Source organism: Musca domestica, unplaced genomic scaffold (assembly GCF_030504385.1).
Source record: "Musca domestica strain aabys unplaced genomic scaffold, Musca_domestica.polishedcontigs.V.1.1 46, whole genome shotgun sequence".
Lineage (NCBI taxonomy): Eukaryota > Metazoa > Arthropoda > Insecta > Diptera > Muscidae > Musca > Musca domestica.
In genome coordinates this window covers 6,778,846-6,797,342 of record NW_026712336.1, presented here as the reverse complement: position 1 = coordinate 6,797,342, position 18,497 = coordinate 6,778,846, and the positions used below count along the sequence as shown (strand labels likewise).

Genomic DNA, 18,497 nt, shown 5'->3' with positions numbered 1-18,497 from the left:
ATCCGGATCGCAATTGAGCCAAAACTACTCGGGTTTGTCGGGGCAGCTCTCGATCTTCAGCTGCGACGGGGGGTGGATGTCCTCCTAGCACAGTATTCACTCTATGATGTGGGCCGCCATAACAGCCGATAGTCGCTCTCCGCTCATATTAATCAACCGTGGCATTACAATAAATGCCGAATATTATCGGGAAAATATTCTGGAGGGTATATTAAAGCCTTGGGCACGCAAACATTTTGGCCGCAGACCTTGGACATTGCAACAGGACTCAGCACCATCGCACTCAGCACGCGCCACCCAAGTTCATTAGTCGTTTGAAGGCCATAATTCGTGCCAAAGGTAACCAATTCGAACAAATCAAAATTTGATGCTTTTTCGACATTTTTTACAAAACTTCTTGTGCTCTCCTGTTCCCAGTCATAGGACCTAAAATATTTGACCAACCTGATCATAACACCGAACAAACAACGTCGACATTTTGCAGCTGTCACACGTTCTCTTCGCATGCAATATCTTGTAAACGAATTTGTACATGAGTACATAATGTTCGGCCATTTTTGGTTTAATGCGCTTGTGTGCAACATGTTCGGATCGATCAGAGATACAGCATTTGAAACTTATCTATTATTTATTGTCGCTTAAAATAGTAAAAATAATCGAAATCTACAAAACAGAACATAATAACCTAAAATAAATATAAATTATTTCTTTAGTTTTAAAACAACAAAAATGCCCAAAGCCACCAGGAGGACAACAAACCCAAGGGAGCCCATTAAGATTAATGATTTCGACGATGACGAGCCATTTCTGCCTTCAGACATGTTAGCCGCCGTCTGTTTATCTTCGGGCATGATGACACGAAAAGATATTTTAGAAATTTCAGAGACCTCCGTTTGATTTTGTTGTTTGGCCGGCATGTCCCGCTTACGTCGCACTAGATGATTAGAATTTGGCGGGAAACATTGATCCGCCGAAACATGACAATCATGATAGTCCAAACATCCAGTAATGCGCATGGACATCAACAATTCATCACCACTACGCATGCCCTGGAACATGACAGCCTTAAAAGGCAGCTTGTAGCCCAAGGGGGCATCGAATGAGGGCGGTTGGGTACAAATACCCTTCATGGAGGGATTCAAACATCCTTGGGCGGTAATGAGTTGGACATTGTTCAACACCTCTCCGGAGGGCGAAATGCGTTGGAGACACACATCGGTTAGCTTGGTGAAATTCCAACCTGTAAAGGGAGGGGAAATTCATAAAATTTGTTTTGCTAAAGGATTTTGGTTCCAATTACCATCTCCCGTCACAACATGGGCCCGAAGCAGTAAGTCTTCCCCCAGCTGCACAGCTTCATTGCTTTGCAAATGTCTAGCATAACCCTGGGGTGTTTTCCGCAAAAGCTCCACATGAGTCCTAAAGGAATTCTGGGATCCTCCCTTGGCCAGGGTACCCAGGCTGCGGGATTGCCTAAAAGAGAGATAGGGGAGAGAGAAGGATAATAAAAATAAATCTGCAATCTTTGCTAATGAAGAACTTACACATCATTGGCCACACCCATTTTGAGGGCGTGCGTCTTGACGGCCACCCGATTTTGTGATTTACAATGCAATGTCAAAATATTATCCGAGCCAGTTCGCATTCCCCTCAGGGCAGGGAATCTGAGGCGCAGACACAAATCTGTGCCACATGACTGAACACCACACTTGCCGAAATCCTCTCCGGCTATGTCGACAACAACATAGCTCTTATGCAACTTCAGTTCACAACGTTTATCACTGGAATCATTATCCACCGTGGGAGTGGCACCAATAAAACTATCCACCTTAAGGACCGAACGAAAATATCCACCCTGTTTGGCCTGCGGCTGCAGACAACGCATTTCATGGACATGTAGACGTAATGGCGGCACAGATGGATCGGTATTTTGCAACACCGTCTGTTGATCCGTGGAGGCTGGCAAATAAACGGGAGCCGGTGTTGAGGGACGACTAAATGGGGTATCACTTTGTATTACAACTGGAGGGGGAGCATGATAATCGTAACCCTCCGATAAGGGTCTATTGAAATCTTCATCATTTTCAAATGACGGAGTATCATTTCCAAAGGGTGGTAGAAATTGAGAGGGCAAGTCTTCCACCACAATGGGTCTGGTGGGTTTTTCAGTGGTGGTAGTTGTAGTGGTTGTCGTCGTAGTTGTTGTTGGTTTTTCATAAACATAACCGCTGAAGGGATATTTGTTGGGATCGCTATATGTGAGGAAAGATATTTAATTTTTAAAAATAAAAATGATTTCAATTTTTTTTCAATCCCATACCTTTGCAATGGAGTGTCATAGCTTGGCCTTTCCTCAGAAGGTGGTACATACTGACGATGTAATGGTATAAAATGTCGTTGATCCTTGGCACTGCGATTATCGACAATTTCGGGCAATGTGAATTCCGTGGTAGACGAAGGAATGGGAGCCACAGGCGCTGGGGTTACAACTTGTGGTGGAGGTGGTGCGGCTGCTGCTGGAGGATTGGGATATATCGAAGATACCGGTGAACCATAAACTCCAGCCAATGGTGGATGAAATGCCAAGGGTATTGATTGTTGCGGTCCCGGTATGTGATGATGATGTTGAAAATAACTTATTTCCGGTGCGAAAAAGTGCGATACCTCAGCCAGGGAATGGTTGAATAGGCTGAGGAAGAAAATAAATAAACTTGGCTTTAGTGTTGACATTTTGCTGGATTTACTGTGACTGTGACCAATTTTGAAATGCAGAGTATTTTTATAAGGTGAAATTAATTTTGATTTCTTCATTTCGAAAATTTATTTAAAAACCGTGATTTTTTTTGGAGACTCACATTTTTTTGTTTATTTGGCCATACACTCTTTTATTTACTTTCGTTTGTTGTCATGTCACATATCACGCATTTCTTGTTCTTCTTTGTATACACCACTTTCCTTACTCACGATGCAGAGTTGAGTTAGAAATTTCAATAGCAAAATTTTGGTGAAAACCTATGAAGAAGTTTATTGGTACAGGTCATGTCAGGCGTGAATTTATTGTTTCAATTTTGTTTTTTTTTTTATTTTTTTTTATTAAATAACAAGTGTGGTAATCCGTATAACAGTAGGTGAGACAGTAATTAAGATTGTATGCGTAAAAACAAAAAAACATTTTAATTATATAACACCTCTATCACCTCATGAGAGGCTAGAAACAAATATTCACAGCATTTTTTTTTTTTGTTGTCAAATCGTCACCAAACAATCCACCATTTGGAAAGAACTTGAAAATTTTCAAAAAAATTTCGAAAAATACCGTTATACCTTTATAGGAGGGCTATACGTGGTCCTGCTGTAGTACACATCGGGTGAATTAAGTCGCTAAAATCATGAAAAATACTGAATATTGGGAGATGGGGGCTATATGAAGACGTAGGCCGACGATCTTAACCTGCCTAATCCCTAAATCGTCTTAGAATTTTACGCGGATCCCGAAAATATATACTTTGAAGGGTTTATCATGAATATTTCGAGGAGTTAGAAACAGAATGACAAAAAATGGTGGAGGGTATAAAAAAGCAAAATTGTAATTCATGACAGGTTTTTAAAGAGACATACATATTCACGCTTTTAAAATTATGAATTAAATCTTTATACCAGGGCTAGGCAAAGAAATTTAAAATTATTTCGTGATTGTGTTTTGAAATAAAAAATATATCAATATTTATATTTGTTTTCATATTTGTTGAAGGACCTTCAAGACGTGGATTTTTAAAGGATATTTTTTGAAGAGCCTATCTTTTGAACAAACTATTTTTGAAGATCCTCCGAGACGTGGGCCTTTTAAAGAATATTTTATGAAAAGCCTTCGAAACGTGGTCTTTTTAAAGAATATTTTTTGAAGAGCCTTCGAGGCGTGGACCTTTTAAAGAATATTTTTTGAAGAACCTTCGAGACGTGGACCTTTTAAAAATATAATTTTTGAAGAGCCTTCGAGACGTGGACTTTTAAAAGAATATTTTTTGAAGAGCCTTCGGGACGTGGACTTTTTAAAGCATATTTTTGAAGAGCCTTCGAGACGTGGACATTTTTAAGAATATATTTTTTGAAGAGCCTTCGAGACGTGGATCTTTTAAAAAATATTTTTTTAATCGCTTTTTATTTACACAATTATATAAACTATTAAACTAGAGAAAATATACTACGAATGATGTAAAAAATATTTAAGGTATTCAGATAATGCTTTAGGGAAAAATTATAAACAAGGGGTCCGGAAAGGATATTTATATTCACTATCGAAATGAAACTGAAAATATATATTTTTTGTATGAGCAAATCACACAAATAGTCCATGGCCATCATTGTCATATCTTTTCCTGAAATCAAAATTAAATTTATGTACCCCAATATTTCTAACGGTGTTCCTTATCGACAGCTCAGATAAAACTAAATATGCTACCAAAACCATTTTGACAAAAAATGAAAAACAATTTATGTTTTAAAATTGTGTTGGTGAATAAACAGACATCCCATGGGATACTCTTTGTCTACCCCTGCTTTATATCCTACTCCGCTTGAATTCCATCACGAATAACTTTTTTCTAGAAAATTCTCACCAAAATGCTTTTGTACGCTTGTAAACAATATAACGAGCTGTCACTGGAATAATTTTAACAGCTGTCGGACGAGTAGCTTAGTAATGACAGCAGTCTGAAGTTGGTTGCAGTTTTTTCATCTCACCCTGTATATATCAGAGCCGAGTTCCACCAAATGGAAACGTACGTCCCGAAATTCACTCCACCTACCCTAATATTAGCCATTTTTTGCACAATAAACCTGAAATCGGATTAAAGGTATATATGGGAACTATATTCAAATCTTAGCCGATCTCGATAAAATTTGTCAAAGATATTTCCGAATTCTATAAGATATCTGATACCAAACATCATTGTTGTCGAAATCGGATGAAACATATATATGTCTGAACCGAGTTTCACCATATTTGATGTACTTGCTTCTAGACTGCATGCTGACGGATGTGCCAAACTGCTGGTCATTTGTACCGATATTGGCCAATTGGTGGACAATTAACCCGAAATCTGTTGAAAATATATATGGGAGCTATATCCAAATTTGAAGTGATTTTTATACAATTTGGCAGAGGTATTTTTGGGCTATATGATATATCCCATACCAAATATCATTCTTATGGGGTGCATATTACGAATGTGAGGGACTTAAAACCCCAAATCGGTTGAAACATATATATGGGAGCTAAAACTGTATCTGAAACGATTTTCACAAAATTTAATGTACTTGCTTCTGGACTGAATTCTGTTGGATGTGCCAAAATTCAGGTCATTTAGACTGATATTAGCCATTGGGGGCACAATTAACCCGAAATCGGTTGAGGATATAAATGGGAGCTATATCCAACTCTGAACCGATCTCGATAAAATGTGATACACTTATTTCAGAGCTGTATCTGATATCTGGTACCAAAGATCATTGTTGTGAAATTCATATTACGCTTGTCAGGGACTTTAAATCGCATAAAACATATATATGGGAGCTATAGCTATATAAGAACCGATTTTAACCAAATTTGATGTAGAAGAAATTTGGTCGAATGTGCCAAAATTCAGGTAATTTGGATATTGGCAATTTGGTGCACAATAAACCTGATATCGGATAAAGATATACATGGGAGCTATATCCTAATCTGAACCGATCTCGATAACATTTGATAGAGGTATTTTCGTCCTTGGGCCAAACAAATATTGTTTTTCATCTCAATCGGATAATAAATGCGCCCTGCATTTTGTTCACAAGAATACATGGACGGACTGACAACCATAAATCCACTCAGAAAGTGATTTTATGGAGATCCTCAAAAGAAACTATGGGTCTATCTCGCTTTCTTCTCCATGTTACAAACAAAGGCACAAAGACATGCACCCTTAACACAATGTGGTGTAGGGTATAAAAATCGATATAGACTTCTATTCACAGTAAATCTTATTATCATATCATCGGCGTTATACACTATTCAGATTTCTTTTTTCCCATAAACTCCCTGTAGTCTTATCGTATTTCAGTACATATATGCCATATTACAACATAAACTTATCAATTCATTGCACGTCAGCTAATGTGGAAAATCTCCGGCATAGCTGCTCAAATGTCACCTAACCTTACATAGTCAAATTCAATTGCAACACTGTATCAATTTTTTTATGAATTTTCAAATTTGGCACTGCACTGAAAAATTGCTATAAAGACATTAAAATTGTTTTCCACAGAAGCAAAAACAAAAACAAACTATCTAACATCTCATCAGTGGACATCATTAAACTTTTACCACCCGTTGTTAAATAAACTCATTAACTATTTATGTATGTCCAGCAGCAGTTGTAAATGGACATCGAAGACATTTTCGAACAGAATCATAAACATAGTTTCAATCGATATGATCGGTAAGGTGGGAGGGAACGACATGCTTCTGGCATGTATAATTTACGTCTTATCTCAATTTATTAAACAACAACAACGGCAGCAGCAGCAACAACAATAAAAACTGCCGCATTATATCGTAGAGAGCAAAGAGAAACCCCATTACCGATCGAGCCACCACCAGACATTTATGGATAACTTGTCATACAAATCATTATTTTTGCCTTGCAACTGGAATTCGAGAAAAAAATTATTAAGTCGGGGGGAGTTTGTGCAGAGCCATGCACTTAAGCTCGGAGACTCCACACTCCAACCAACGCAGGAAAAAGGAAGGCCAGCCTGACATGACAGGCCGTCTGTCTAGCTAGCCAGCTAGCCAGCCGCACTAAACACAAATAGAAAAACAATTTTGTACATTTTAACATTTATGATGACAACTACTAATGACAGCCACATATTCGTTGACATTTTTCAACAGCCATAATTCATAAAGACACCTGTTAGCTAAGTAGCTGGATTGGCTTTACCAGATCGCTGGCTATCTGGATGGATGCTGGTGAATTGTTTCGATGATGTTAAGAAATCCTATTTATTAAGGTAGGGAGTTTTGTGGGGTACATGGTAAAAAATAAAAAATCTATGGTAAAAAATTAAAAATCCCGGCCAAATGCGACCAGCAGGTTACCAAATCGAAAAAGAGGTGTTTTCTAGGAGCCGTTGGTGGTGTGAGGAAATAGGGTTTAACATTCTCCACACAATCCCACATCACAACAATCCTTTTAAGTTAGTTTTAAATCGATGCCAGTTCCACAGACTTTGTGGAGAGAAAACATTCTCCATTTAAATAAAGTGAACAGGGAGAGAGAGATAAAATCAAAAAACATGCACAAAATCTTTAATTTAAAAGAGCCCGTGAGCACTTTGTGAGAGTACAGTTCATATTGTTTGTTTAAGCTGCTATTAGACGATAAGGGTTTTACATACAGGGTGAGATAAAAAACTGCAACAAAGTCAAACGCCATAATTTTTACATTTTTTTAAATTTTATTGAATGAAACAAAAATGTCGGAAATAGCATCAAATTTTAGAATAAGTTTAGATTTGTTCGAATTGGTCACCATTGGCACAAATTATGGTCTTCAAACGGCTACCCGAATGTTGCTCTGCGGAATTTTGGCCCATTCCCGGCGAAGCGCTTGCTTGAGGTATCGACACTTTGATATTTTTTAGTGCCAACCTTGCTTTTCAAAATACTCCAGACATAATAATCCAACGGATTGGTATCCGGAGATTTTGGTGGCCATAGTGCAGTGGAAATTAAAAGAGGTATCTCATTTTGTAACCATTCTTGGCTGGCGCGTTCTGAGTGCGATGGTGCTCAGTCCTGTTGGAATGTCCGAGGTCTGCGGCCAAAATGTTTGTGTGCCCAAGGCTTTAATACACCCTCCAGAATATATTCGCGATAATATTCGGCATTTATTCTGATGCCACGGTCGATTAATACGAGCGGAGAGCGACAATCGGCTGTGATGGCCGGCGCTTGAGTTCTGGTGGCCAACCAAAGGTTCACATTTTCAGCTGACCTCTATGGCAAGTAAACACAATCATTTTGTTTGTTTACAAACTGCAGGACAACGAATGTTTTCTCATCTCTCGGAGAAAACCAATTTCGGCAGTTCACCACTTTAAGCCAAGCGAAGCAACTCTTTTGATCTTTTTAGTCTATTTTCTTTCTGTTGCGGTGTACGTTCTTGCACTTTTTGGAATTTCAATGCTTTTACCCCGAGCTCATTTTTCAATATTTGCCGAATGGAATATTGCGATATGTTCTGCTCATGAGCAATTTTTTGGCCACTGCGACGTGGGTTTCGATCAAGTCGCTTCTTTACTTTTCGAACCACTTCTGCTGATGTTTCTGTTTTCTTCCGTCCACTTCCTTGACGTCGGGCTACGCTACCGGGCATAGACGATTTATTCACATTTAAATGCTGGAGTACTCTAACCACGTAATCACACGAATAACGAATAACTTTTTTACTGGGAAATTCTCAACAAAATGCTTTTGTACGCTTGTAAACAATATAATGAGCTGCCACTGGAAAAGTTTAACAGTTGTCGGACGAGTGGCTTGAAAGTGACAGCAGTCTGAACTTGGTTTTAGTTGCAGTGAACGCCACAAGAATGATATATGGTACCATATATATCTCCGATTTCAGTTTTTTGTGCACCGAATTGGCGAATTTGTGTTATAGTCCTTCGCATGCGTAATATGCACTCCACAATAATGATCCAGATATCAGATATAGTTCAGAAATAAGTGCCTAAAATTTTGTCAAGATCGATTCAGATTGGGATATAGCTCCCATATTTCAGGTTTGTGTACACCAAATGGCCCATGTAAGTCCAAATGCCCTTAATTTTGGCAAATCCGACCGAATTCCGTCTAGAAGCAAGTACATCAAGCAAGTTCATCAGATTTGGTTTCTAAGTCCCCCACATTCGTAATATAGCCCAGAAATACCTCAGCCGAATTGTATCAAGATCTTTTCAGATTTGGATATAGCTTCCATATATATCTTCAGCCGATTTCGGGTTATTTGTGCACCAAATGGCCAATATAAGTCCAAATGCCATGAATTTTGGCACATCCGACCCAATTCAGTCTAGAAGCAAGTACATCAAACAAGTTCATCCGATTTGGTCTTTAAGTCCCCCACATTCGTAATATGCACCCCACAATAATGATGTTTGATACCAGATATAGCCCAGAAATATCTCTGCCAAATTGTATCAAGATCTGTTCAGATTTGGATATAGCTTCCATATATATCTTTAACCGATTTCGGGTTAATTGTGCTCCAAATGACCAAAATAAGTCCAAATGCCCTTAATTTTGGCACATCCGACTGAATTCAGTCTAGAAGCAAGTACATCAAATTTGGTGAAAATCGCTGCAGATATAGCTATAGCTCCCATATATATGTTTCATCCGACATTAGTAATATGCATTCGACAACAATGATATTTGGTATCAGATATCTTATAGAGTTCGGAAATACCTTTGCCAAATTTTATCGAGATCGGCTAAGATTTACATATAGCTCCCATATAGCTCCGCAGGGAACAAATCAATGCGAATAATCCGTTGTAAAGTGAACCGAGCCATGCCCAACTGCTGAGAACGGCGTTTTTGGGATGTTCTTGGGGACCTCTCAACACTGGCTCGTACGGCAGCGATATTCTCGGCCGATCGCCTTGGTCGACTTTTATATGGCCTCTTCGGATTCTTAGAAGGCGCACTTCTCACATTTTTTAATGTTTTAAAAGCACGTTGAGTTTTCACAATTGACTTCTTCTGTTGGATGTAAATTTCAACTATTTCAGAGCGCTCGCGTGGCGTGTATTGGTTCATGGTAAAAATAAGCTTGGACTGACGCTTCAAATGCGGTATGTCATTAAGCGATGTGACATCTCTGTCAAAAGTTATGGCGTTGCCAGATGGGTCCGTCGAATATGGGCAACACTGTATATTCTTATATATACTCCTTCTCGAAGTGATATCATGCCCTCTATAGCCAATGTTATTTGGTATAAAAGATTAAAATGTCTCCGTCAAATTTAGTGAAAATCGATACAAAATTAGATATGCCTCCCATATATTAGTTCCCTCTCAAACCAAACTATAACTGCTCTAAAGCCAAATGTTGATAGGTGGCATGATCTACATCATATACATTCTTTGGTTACGGGAGCTATACTAAATATCCATATTGGTGTAGGCTATATTATAGTCGGGCGGGGCTCGACTTTTGAGCTTTCCTTACTCTGTTTTCAATTACCAAATGAAAATTGAAAAATTTTGTTATGACATTTATTTTTAATTTCATATTTCAATTGAACAAGAATCCGGTGCTCTTCAATTTTTAATGCATATAGAAGAAGCAGTAAATTTATTAAAGATTTTTTTCTCAGTGCACTTCACGACTCATGCACTTCATAATCCATCGATCCATCCATGTTAACTCTCGCAGCTACAAGATAGATAGCAAGCAAACGGCAGCAGATATCTTGTTCTTCATTAAGAAAGGCTTAAGCGCAATCACGGACAGGCTGGACACTTAAATCCGCAAATGGTTTCAAATCATAATAATTTTGAAATTCGGAATTTGCTTTTATGGTTTGGCGGAATTTTAATCAAAATTCAAAAACGCTTAAAAATGTCATAAAAATATGTGAACAGAAATATGCCTGCTTTTCAATTGGCGGAATACGAATTGTAAATGCAACGTTTTGAAGTGTAGCCAGTTTTTTGTTGCTAACACCAGCATGTTGTTTTTGTTGCTCTTGTTAATTGGTGGCTGTGTTGTAAGGCCAATAAAAAAAACAAGAAATCATTAAACTAGTTCAATTCTAAAGGAAGGATGGATGGATGGTTGGTGGAAGGCAGTAGGCTCGAATGGTTAAGGCTTGTCTGTCTCTCAGTTGGAATCATAAGATCAAAGGCATTACAATTTCGTAATGTCTGCCTGTCGATGCAGTGCTGAGATATGGCATTTGAAAAATTAATTAATTAACTTTTAATGAACTGACAAGTGAAGTTAATTAAGGCTCGAACTCATGAAAAGGTAATTCAAGATTTCGATCTACTGATAAAAATTATAATTGGAAAAATAAGAAAAAAATGAGACATTGAAGACAAATTTTCAAGACATGCAACCAACACTTGGTACTAATGGTATAATTATTGGGCGATTGCTCCCCTTGTGATATGTTAATGATGGCAATTTTTACCCCACATTAGACTTAAAGGAGGCCTAACAATGCATGTTCTATTCATTGAAAGTTGACCAACAGAGCCAAGGACCACATGCCTTCATCAACAATGAAGCCGTTACGAAACCTAACCTGAAACTGCCATTTCAAGCCACGCTTAACATTGTCATAGATTTCTTAATATTATCCCCTCTACTACCGCTACTACAAGTGGACCTCCATTTCCATATACAACAAGTAAAACCTTTTTACTCCATCCTAAAATAGTCCATTGCATTTGCAATACAGCATCGTTTGTTTGCAGTTTTTGGTTCGTTCGTTACGACCATAAACAGTTGTGGGGTATTAATTGTCAAGACATGAGGTGAAAATCAAATAAAAGCTAGAAATGAAAAAAAAAAAATGGAAACAGAATCGTGATGTTAAAATACTTGGAAGTGTACAAATAGTTTGCACCTAATTATCATAAAACCATAATGATTGGCGACGGGTGAGACAGACTACAAATATCCATATTGCGAAAGGTTTCTTTAAATGGTATCGAAGTCTAATGGAAAAATGGTAACGTTAAATGGAAGTAAAAGAAGTAATAGAAATAGTATCATTTCAAAGCTTTTGGGGAATTGGCGCAAACTTATTTTACAACAATCAAATTGGAAACGGCATAAGACAAGATGTATTTTTACATAATTAAAAATAAACCATTATTTAACATCATCTCGAAATTTATTTTCACTGATACAAATATTAATATTCTGCTGAATACGTCAAAATACCTAGAATTATTCAATACTGTTAAGGTGGGAATACATAAAACGTTTTTTTGACTGGCTTAAGTTATCGGCTGGCTTCTTCGTAGAGGAACAAAGGAATTTTAGGTTGACTTAGTTCGATTTTGGCCCTACACTCCTTTCTTTTTTTCCGAAGCGTTTTATGTCTCACCTGTATAGAACAAGATAGATTCACCAACGCTTGGAATCATTGATATGTCAAAATGTTTTTTTTTCATATATAAATATATTTTTTTTTTGTTTTCTTATACGACATTAATCGGAGGTTATTATAATATCCGTTTTCAAAATTTATTACAAATTTGAATAATTTTTCCATGGTAGAACTAAAAACAACATCTAACAACATCTCATTGTCAAAATGTTTATTCATAAATCCACTATATACACACAAATCCGGGAGGGGAACCTGTTTTCTATCCCGTTAAATTTAACAAGGTAAACTGCTGAAAATGCAGAGCTGGTAATGCTTATTTGAGATCAGATTACCTTAATATCATTGTACCATAAATGGTTCATTCAAAAATTTCAATTCCAAAATTGGTTTGACATTTCATTGTCCCAACAGCTATGTCGATGCGTCTCCTTGTATTCTTCTACCATGCTGTTATGTAGGGTCTATTGTTATAAGTCCACTTAGAGAACCCTACAATATATCAGCTAGTTACTTTTCCTGCGCGAATTTTTCTGCTTTGTGTTTAATGTTTCTATCACCTTTTCTACCCTCCACCATACCTAGTATGGAGGATATATTAAGTTCGCCATTCCTAACAAAGTATATATAGGGTGAGATGAAAAAACAACCAAATTCAGACTACTGTCATTTCTTAGCCACTCGTCCGACAGCGGTTATTCCAGTGACATTTTGTTATATTGTTCACAAGCGCACAAAAGCATGTTGATGAGAATTTTCCAGAAAAAAAGTTATTAGTGATGGAACTCAAGCTTAAAAGTGTAATTTTTTGATATTTGGCTGGAAAACCACAAGTCGCAATCGTTAGAGCACTCCAGCATTTAAATGTGAATAAATCTTTTGTGTCTCGTACCATCGCTCGTTACCGTGATACAGGTAGCGTGGCCCGACGTCAAGGAAGTGGACGGAAGAAAACAGCAACATCAGCAGAAATGGTTCGAAAAGTAAAGAAGCGACTTGATCGAAACCCGCGTTGCAGTGGCCGAAAAATGGCTCGTGAGCTGAACATATGGCAATATTCCATTCGGTAAATATTAAAATATGAGCTCGGGGTAAAGCCATTGAAATTCCAAAAAGTGCAAGAACCGAACATGGTTTTCACCGATGAGAACATTCGTTGTCCAGCAGTTTGTAAACAAACAAAATTATCGTGTTTACTTGCCAAAGAGGTCAGCTGAAAATGTGCACCGTCGGTTGGCCACCAGAACTCTAGCTCCGGCCATGGTGATGGTGTGGGCCGCCATTGCAGCCGATTGTCGCTCTCCGCTCGTATTAATCGACCGTGACATCAGAATAAATTAATATTCTGGAGGGTGTATTAAGCCTTGGGCACACAAACATTTTGGCGCAGACCTTGGACATTTCCAACAGAACTCAGCACCACCCGAGAATAGTTACCAAATGAGGTTCCTCGCTTTATTTATTTCCAGCGCACAATGGCCACCAAAATCTCCGGATACCAATCCCTTCGACTATTGTGTCTGGAGTATTTTGGAAAGTTGGCGCTAAAAAATACCAAAGTGTCGATCACCTCAAGCAATCGCTTCGCCGGGAATGGGCCAAAATACCGCAGAGCAACATTCGGGCAGCGTGTGACGGTTTTATTGGCCGTTTGAAGGCCATAATTCGTGCCAAAGATGACCAATTCGAACAAATCTAAACTTATTCTAAAATTTGATGCTATTTCCGACATTTTTTGCTTTCATTCAAGAAATTTCAAAAAAAATTAAAAATTGTGGTGTTTAACTTTGTTGCAGTTTTTTTTTATCTCACCCTGTATATTCTTGATCAGTTTAAGACGATTTAGCCCTTTTCACCCGTCCGTCTCTTGTAATGACGCTAGAGTCAAAACGAATTAAGATAGGAAGCTAAAATTTTGCGCAGATTAGTTTTTTGTCTACAGGTAGGTCAAGTTCGAGGATGGACGTATTGCTTCCCTATAAGGGTAGCCCCGATATCCGGTATTTTTATGATTTCATTCACATTTTCAATGGAATTGTCTGAAATTCTACACACGGAGTCCTTTGTGAGCAGATTACTCCCTGGAAGACTATGGTCTATATAGGTCAACGATATCGCATATGCCCCCTATAATGGTAGCTCCCTATATTCAGTATTTTGAAGTTTTTAGCTACATTTTGCAATTTTAACGGGTAATCAAAGTTTGGCCCGTCCAAATCCTTCCTTCTTTGTCTTAAATCTTATTTTGTACTCACGACTCAACCAGAAAGGTTGCTCAACTTCAAGAATATGTTTAAAGGGACAACTACAGTTAATAATTTCTCATTTCTTCCCTTTTCAGATATATTTCTATCCTTCACCCCAAGAATGTCCAATTCCGGCCCGTACAGTGATAACACTCAAAATGGTTATGGCAGCAGCAGTAGCTATGGTTCAAATTTTCTCCAACCACCGGGAATGAATGATCGATTGCCTAGCATTCAATCGAGAAGAAAATTTAGTTTTCCCGCAACTCTGCATTCCGCCAATTTGTTGGAAGTTAATCAAATTTCAACTCGACGGCGTTTAAGCAACGTTAGTGATGTGGTCACAAGAAAGCTGTCCTACACCATTGGTTGGAAGGGTGCCCAGATACCAGCCCAGGAAATTGTCTCACAGGGACGTTGCCTTTGTGGTCAATACATTAAACGACGTTTGAGACGATCTGGGCTGTTCAATAAAAAATTGGGATTGCAAAGGATACGAAGTATTTTGGGCACCTCCACCATGTCGGTGGTGCGTGAGGTGTTCCCTGCCGTTATGGTGGTAAGCGAAGTGATTTTTAACGAAGATTTCCATCATTAAAAATGTTTTCTATTTTGCATCTCCAGCTAGGTGATGAGTTGGAACGCATGCATCCTCGCATTTATACCGGAGTGGCCCGTCAAATTTGTCGCAATCCTGGTGGAGAATTTCAATCTGCCGACACTGTCATACTTTTGGTTAGTGCTGTGGCTCGTGAACTATTTCGTATGGAAATTACGTGGAGTAAAATAGTCTCATTGTTTGCCATCGCTGGAGGTCTGTCTGTTGACTGTGTTCGCCAAGGACATCCTGAATATTTGCCGAAATTAATGCAAAGCGTTTCTGATGTCATTGAAGATGAATTGGTGCCTTGGATTAATGAAAATGGTGGATGGGTAAGGAATTCAAGGAATGTCCTCGTTGTGATGATCTTTTCCAGATCCTGCAAGTTTCTAGTAGACTTACAATTTTTTTTCGATATAATAAAGAAAAAATCGGTTATCGTATAAATAAGTTTTACATTCTTGCAGTTCTGGAACGGAGCATCTGTTGAAATCGTTTCTATAAAACCGTTAAGATTATTTTCTACACAATTCCTCTGTATTTTTTTTTTCAGGTTGGCATTAACAATCACGTACATCCGGCAACCAATAAACTGAATCCCTTGGAATGGACCACAATTATTGTTGGCAGTATTTTTGGTTTAGTATTAATTTATATGTTCATTAGATTTCTTGTTACTAATTTAGTACCAAAAGTGTATGAGAGAATTACAGCAGGTAAATAAATAAAACTGTTATAAAAGCTGTTATACTATTATATGCAGAGTTGTAAAATATTTAAAAATAACGGCTATGGTGAGTTATACTTGATCATTTGAAAGCTTACACAAGAAAGCTTTTTTAAATGCCGAGAAGTGTTGCCAATTTACCATTTATAAAAAACGCTAGAAAAGTCGGGTTTTGCAATACATTGTGGAGTGGTGTTATATAAATTGTCTAAGAAGAAGTTTAATTATTTAAATTTATCAATATGTCATATGTAAGGATAATTATGTGGAATATATTTTTTACTCTTAGAATAAAAAAATTAATAATATTAGAAAATTGTTACCATTGCAGATTTATTTAAAAATTATGCATTTGACAACATTATCAAAATGTATAGGGCTATTGTATATACCGAAATCATAGATGGGAACCTGATTTCTATGCATTTAAATTTGACGAGGTAAATGTAGATCTATATATACTTATTTGAAATGAGATTACACAGCCAACATTTTTTCCAAATTCAGAAAATAATTCTGCAGAAGTTTCCCATTCTGATGTCGAATTCGGAACATTTTAATCTTTTATACCAAATAACATTGCTGTATAGTGCATGAGGAGGATTATATTAAAAAATATATATCGGAGCCGAGTTTCACAAAATGGAAGCTTACTTCCCGAAATGCACTCAATTTGGGCTGATATAAGCCATTATTTGCAAAATAAACCTGAAATCGGATTAAGTATATATATGGGAGATAATCTAAATCTTAGCCGTTCTCGATAAAATTTGGCAAAGGTATTTCCGGGCTTTATAAGATATCGGGTACCAAATATCATTGTTGTCGAATGTATACTACGAATGTGAAGGACTTAAAGACCAAATCGTATGACACATATATATAGGAGCTATAGCTATATCTGAACCGAATTTAACGTACTTGCTTCTAGACTGAATTCGGCCGCATATGCCAAAATGCTGGTCATTTGGACTGATATTGGCTATTTGGTGCACAGAGCTATTTTTAGCTCCAAATATCATTGTTGTGGAGTGCATATTACGCATGTGAGGGACATAAAACCACAAATCGGAAGAAACATATATATGAGAGCTATAGCTATATCTGAACCGATTTTTGAAGCACTTGCTTCTAAACTGAATTCTGTCAGATGTGCCAAAATTCAGGTCATTTGGACTGATATTGGCCATTTGGTGCCCAATTAATCTGAAATCTGTTGAAAATATGTATATATGGAGCTATATCTAAATTTGTACCGATTCTCATCAATTTCAATGGGTTCGTCCTTGGGACAAACAAATCTTGATTGGAAAAATTATCTCAATCGGATAATAAATGCGACCTGCATTTTGCTCACAAGAATATATGGACAGACGGACGAACGAACTAACACACATAAATCGACTCAGAAACTGTTTCTATAAAGATCTTCAAAAGTAAATATGGGTCTACCTGCCTGTCTGCTGGCTGGCGCAAACGATAACTATCGAAGGGAGTATCCGATTTGGTCCAAATTTGCTACAGCGTAATATTATTATCAAACTTAGATCGAGTTCGGAGATGAGATATATCGGTCCAGTTCTTCTCGTACCTCCCTCGCAAAGGGTGAATATTTTGAATATCCATAAAGCTCATAAAACGCGAAATTAATATCCGATTCCATTCAGACTTGGCACTTCTCAATATTTCTATCAACATAAGATCTATTATAAAGATGGTAGAGATAGAACCATTCTTTCTGGTACCTTTCCTACAAAGGGTCAAAGTTTTGAATAACCGAATGTTTTAAAATTCCGAAATAAGCATCGGACTATTTCTTATGGTACCTCCCCACAAATGGTCAAATTTTTTCTGTTACCTCCCCCACATAGGGTTCAAGATTTTGATCCAACTATCTTCAAATTTCACATAAACAAACATTTTTGTTGTGAAGATGATACATATCTGCAAACCCCTTCTGGTATCTCACCCACAAAGGTTCACAAAACCTGGGTGAATATGGAATTTATCATTTCGCATGAAATTGGATAAAATGTTCGATTTTCTTGTAATTTTGCCCATACCAATATTTTTATCTGTGCTAGATGAGGTGTGAAAATTGAATACTTCACGCATATTTTAGTATTTTCCAAAAATATAGGAAATTTTCGATATTGTCCACGATATGGCACGTAGTAATATTTATATCAATATTGGCCCATTCTTTTGGAGCCTCCCCCACAGAGGGTCAACATTTTGAATAACCGCAGCGCAACACAACAAACATGCGCTGAGTGTACACATCTGGTCAATATTGGCCAACTCTTCAGAACCTCCCCTATTAAGGGTCAACAGTTTGAATAATCATAACTCAAGCCTGGGGGTATACATCGGTCGGCAAAACCGACTGATACTATTTCCCTTGTTTTACCTGTATTAGGAACCTAACACACATTTTAACATTTTCTAAAAGTTTTCAAATATCTCATTCAAAGTGAATATAAATGAATATATAGTTAAAACCTGGCACCTCGCAATATTTATATCATATTTATTTAGGTCCGATACGAAATATTGCCCCATTCATTGGGAACTTACTCCACAGAGGGTCAAACATTTGAATAATCATAACAAACGTCAAAATAAATTTAAATAACCGAACATCGATTGAGGGTATACATCTGACGGCAAACCCGACTGATACTTTTTTTAACACTCTTTCAAATTCCAGCTCAGATGTCTTTCCGTTTTATAAAAAATTGACGTATTTTAA

General features: G+C 37.5%; 2 protein-coding genes across 5 annotated transcripts in view; one reads left to right on the top strand and one right to left on the bottom strand.

Annotated features, from left to right (window-relative positions):
* Positions 1 to 15,774, top strand: part of LOC101888199 (bcl-2-related ovarian killer protein) — a 39,257-nt gene extending 23,483 nt beyond the window's left edge. For all 4 annotated transcript variants that reach the window (XM_059127606.1, XM_059127605.1, XM_005186055.4 and 1 more), the window contains exons 2-4: positions 14,513 to 14,976; positions 15,042 to 15,350; positions 15,572 to 15,774. In XM_059127606.1, the coding sequence (XP_058983589.1) occupies positions 14,539 to 14,976; positions 15,042 to 15,350; positions 15,572 to 15,742 (918 nt within the window). In that variant the 5' untranslated portion in view covers positions 14,513 to 14,538 and the 3' untranslated portion in view covers positions 15,743 to 15,774. The remainder of the gene's footprint in view (positions 1 to 14,512; positions 14,977 to 15,041; positions 15,351 to 15,571) is intronic.
* LOC101888368 (uncharacterized) lies at positions 610 to 2,845 on the bottom strand. Its single transcript, XM_020037677.2, has 4 exons — positions 2,321 to 2,845; positions 1,545 to 2,252; positions 1,301 to 1,473; positions 610 to 1,240 (listed from the first exon to the last, which is right to left on the bottom strand). Exons 1-4 carry the CDS (start codon positions 2,809 to 2,811, stop codon positions 702 to 704), a joined length of 1,911 nt encoding a protein of 636 aa, XP_019893236.1. The 5' UTR covers positions 2,812 to 2,845; the 3' UTR covers positions 610 to 701.
* Positions 15,775 to 18,497: the final 2,723 nt, after the last annotated feature.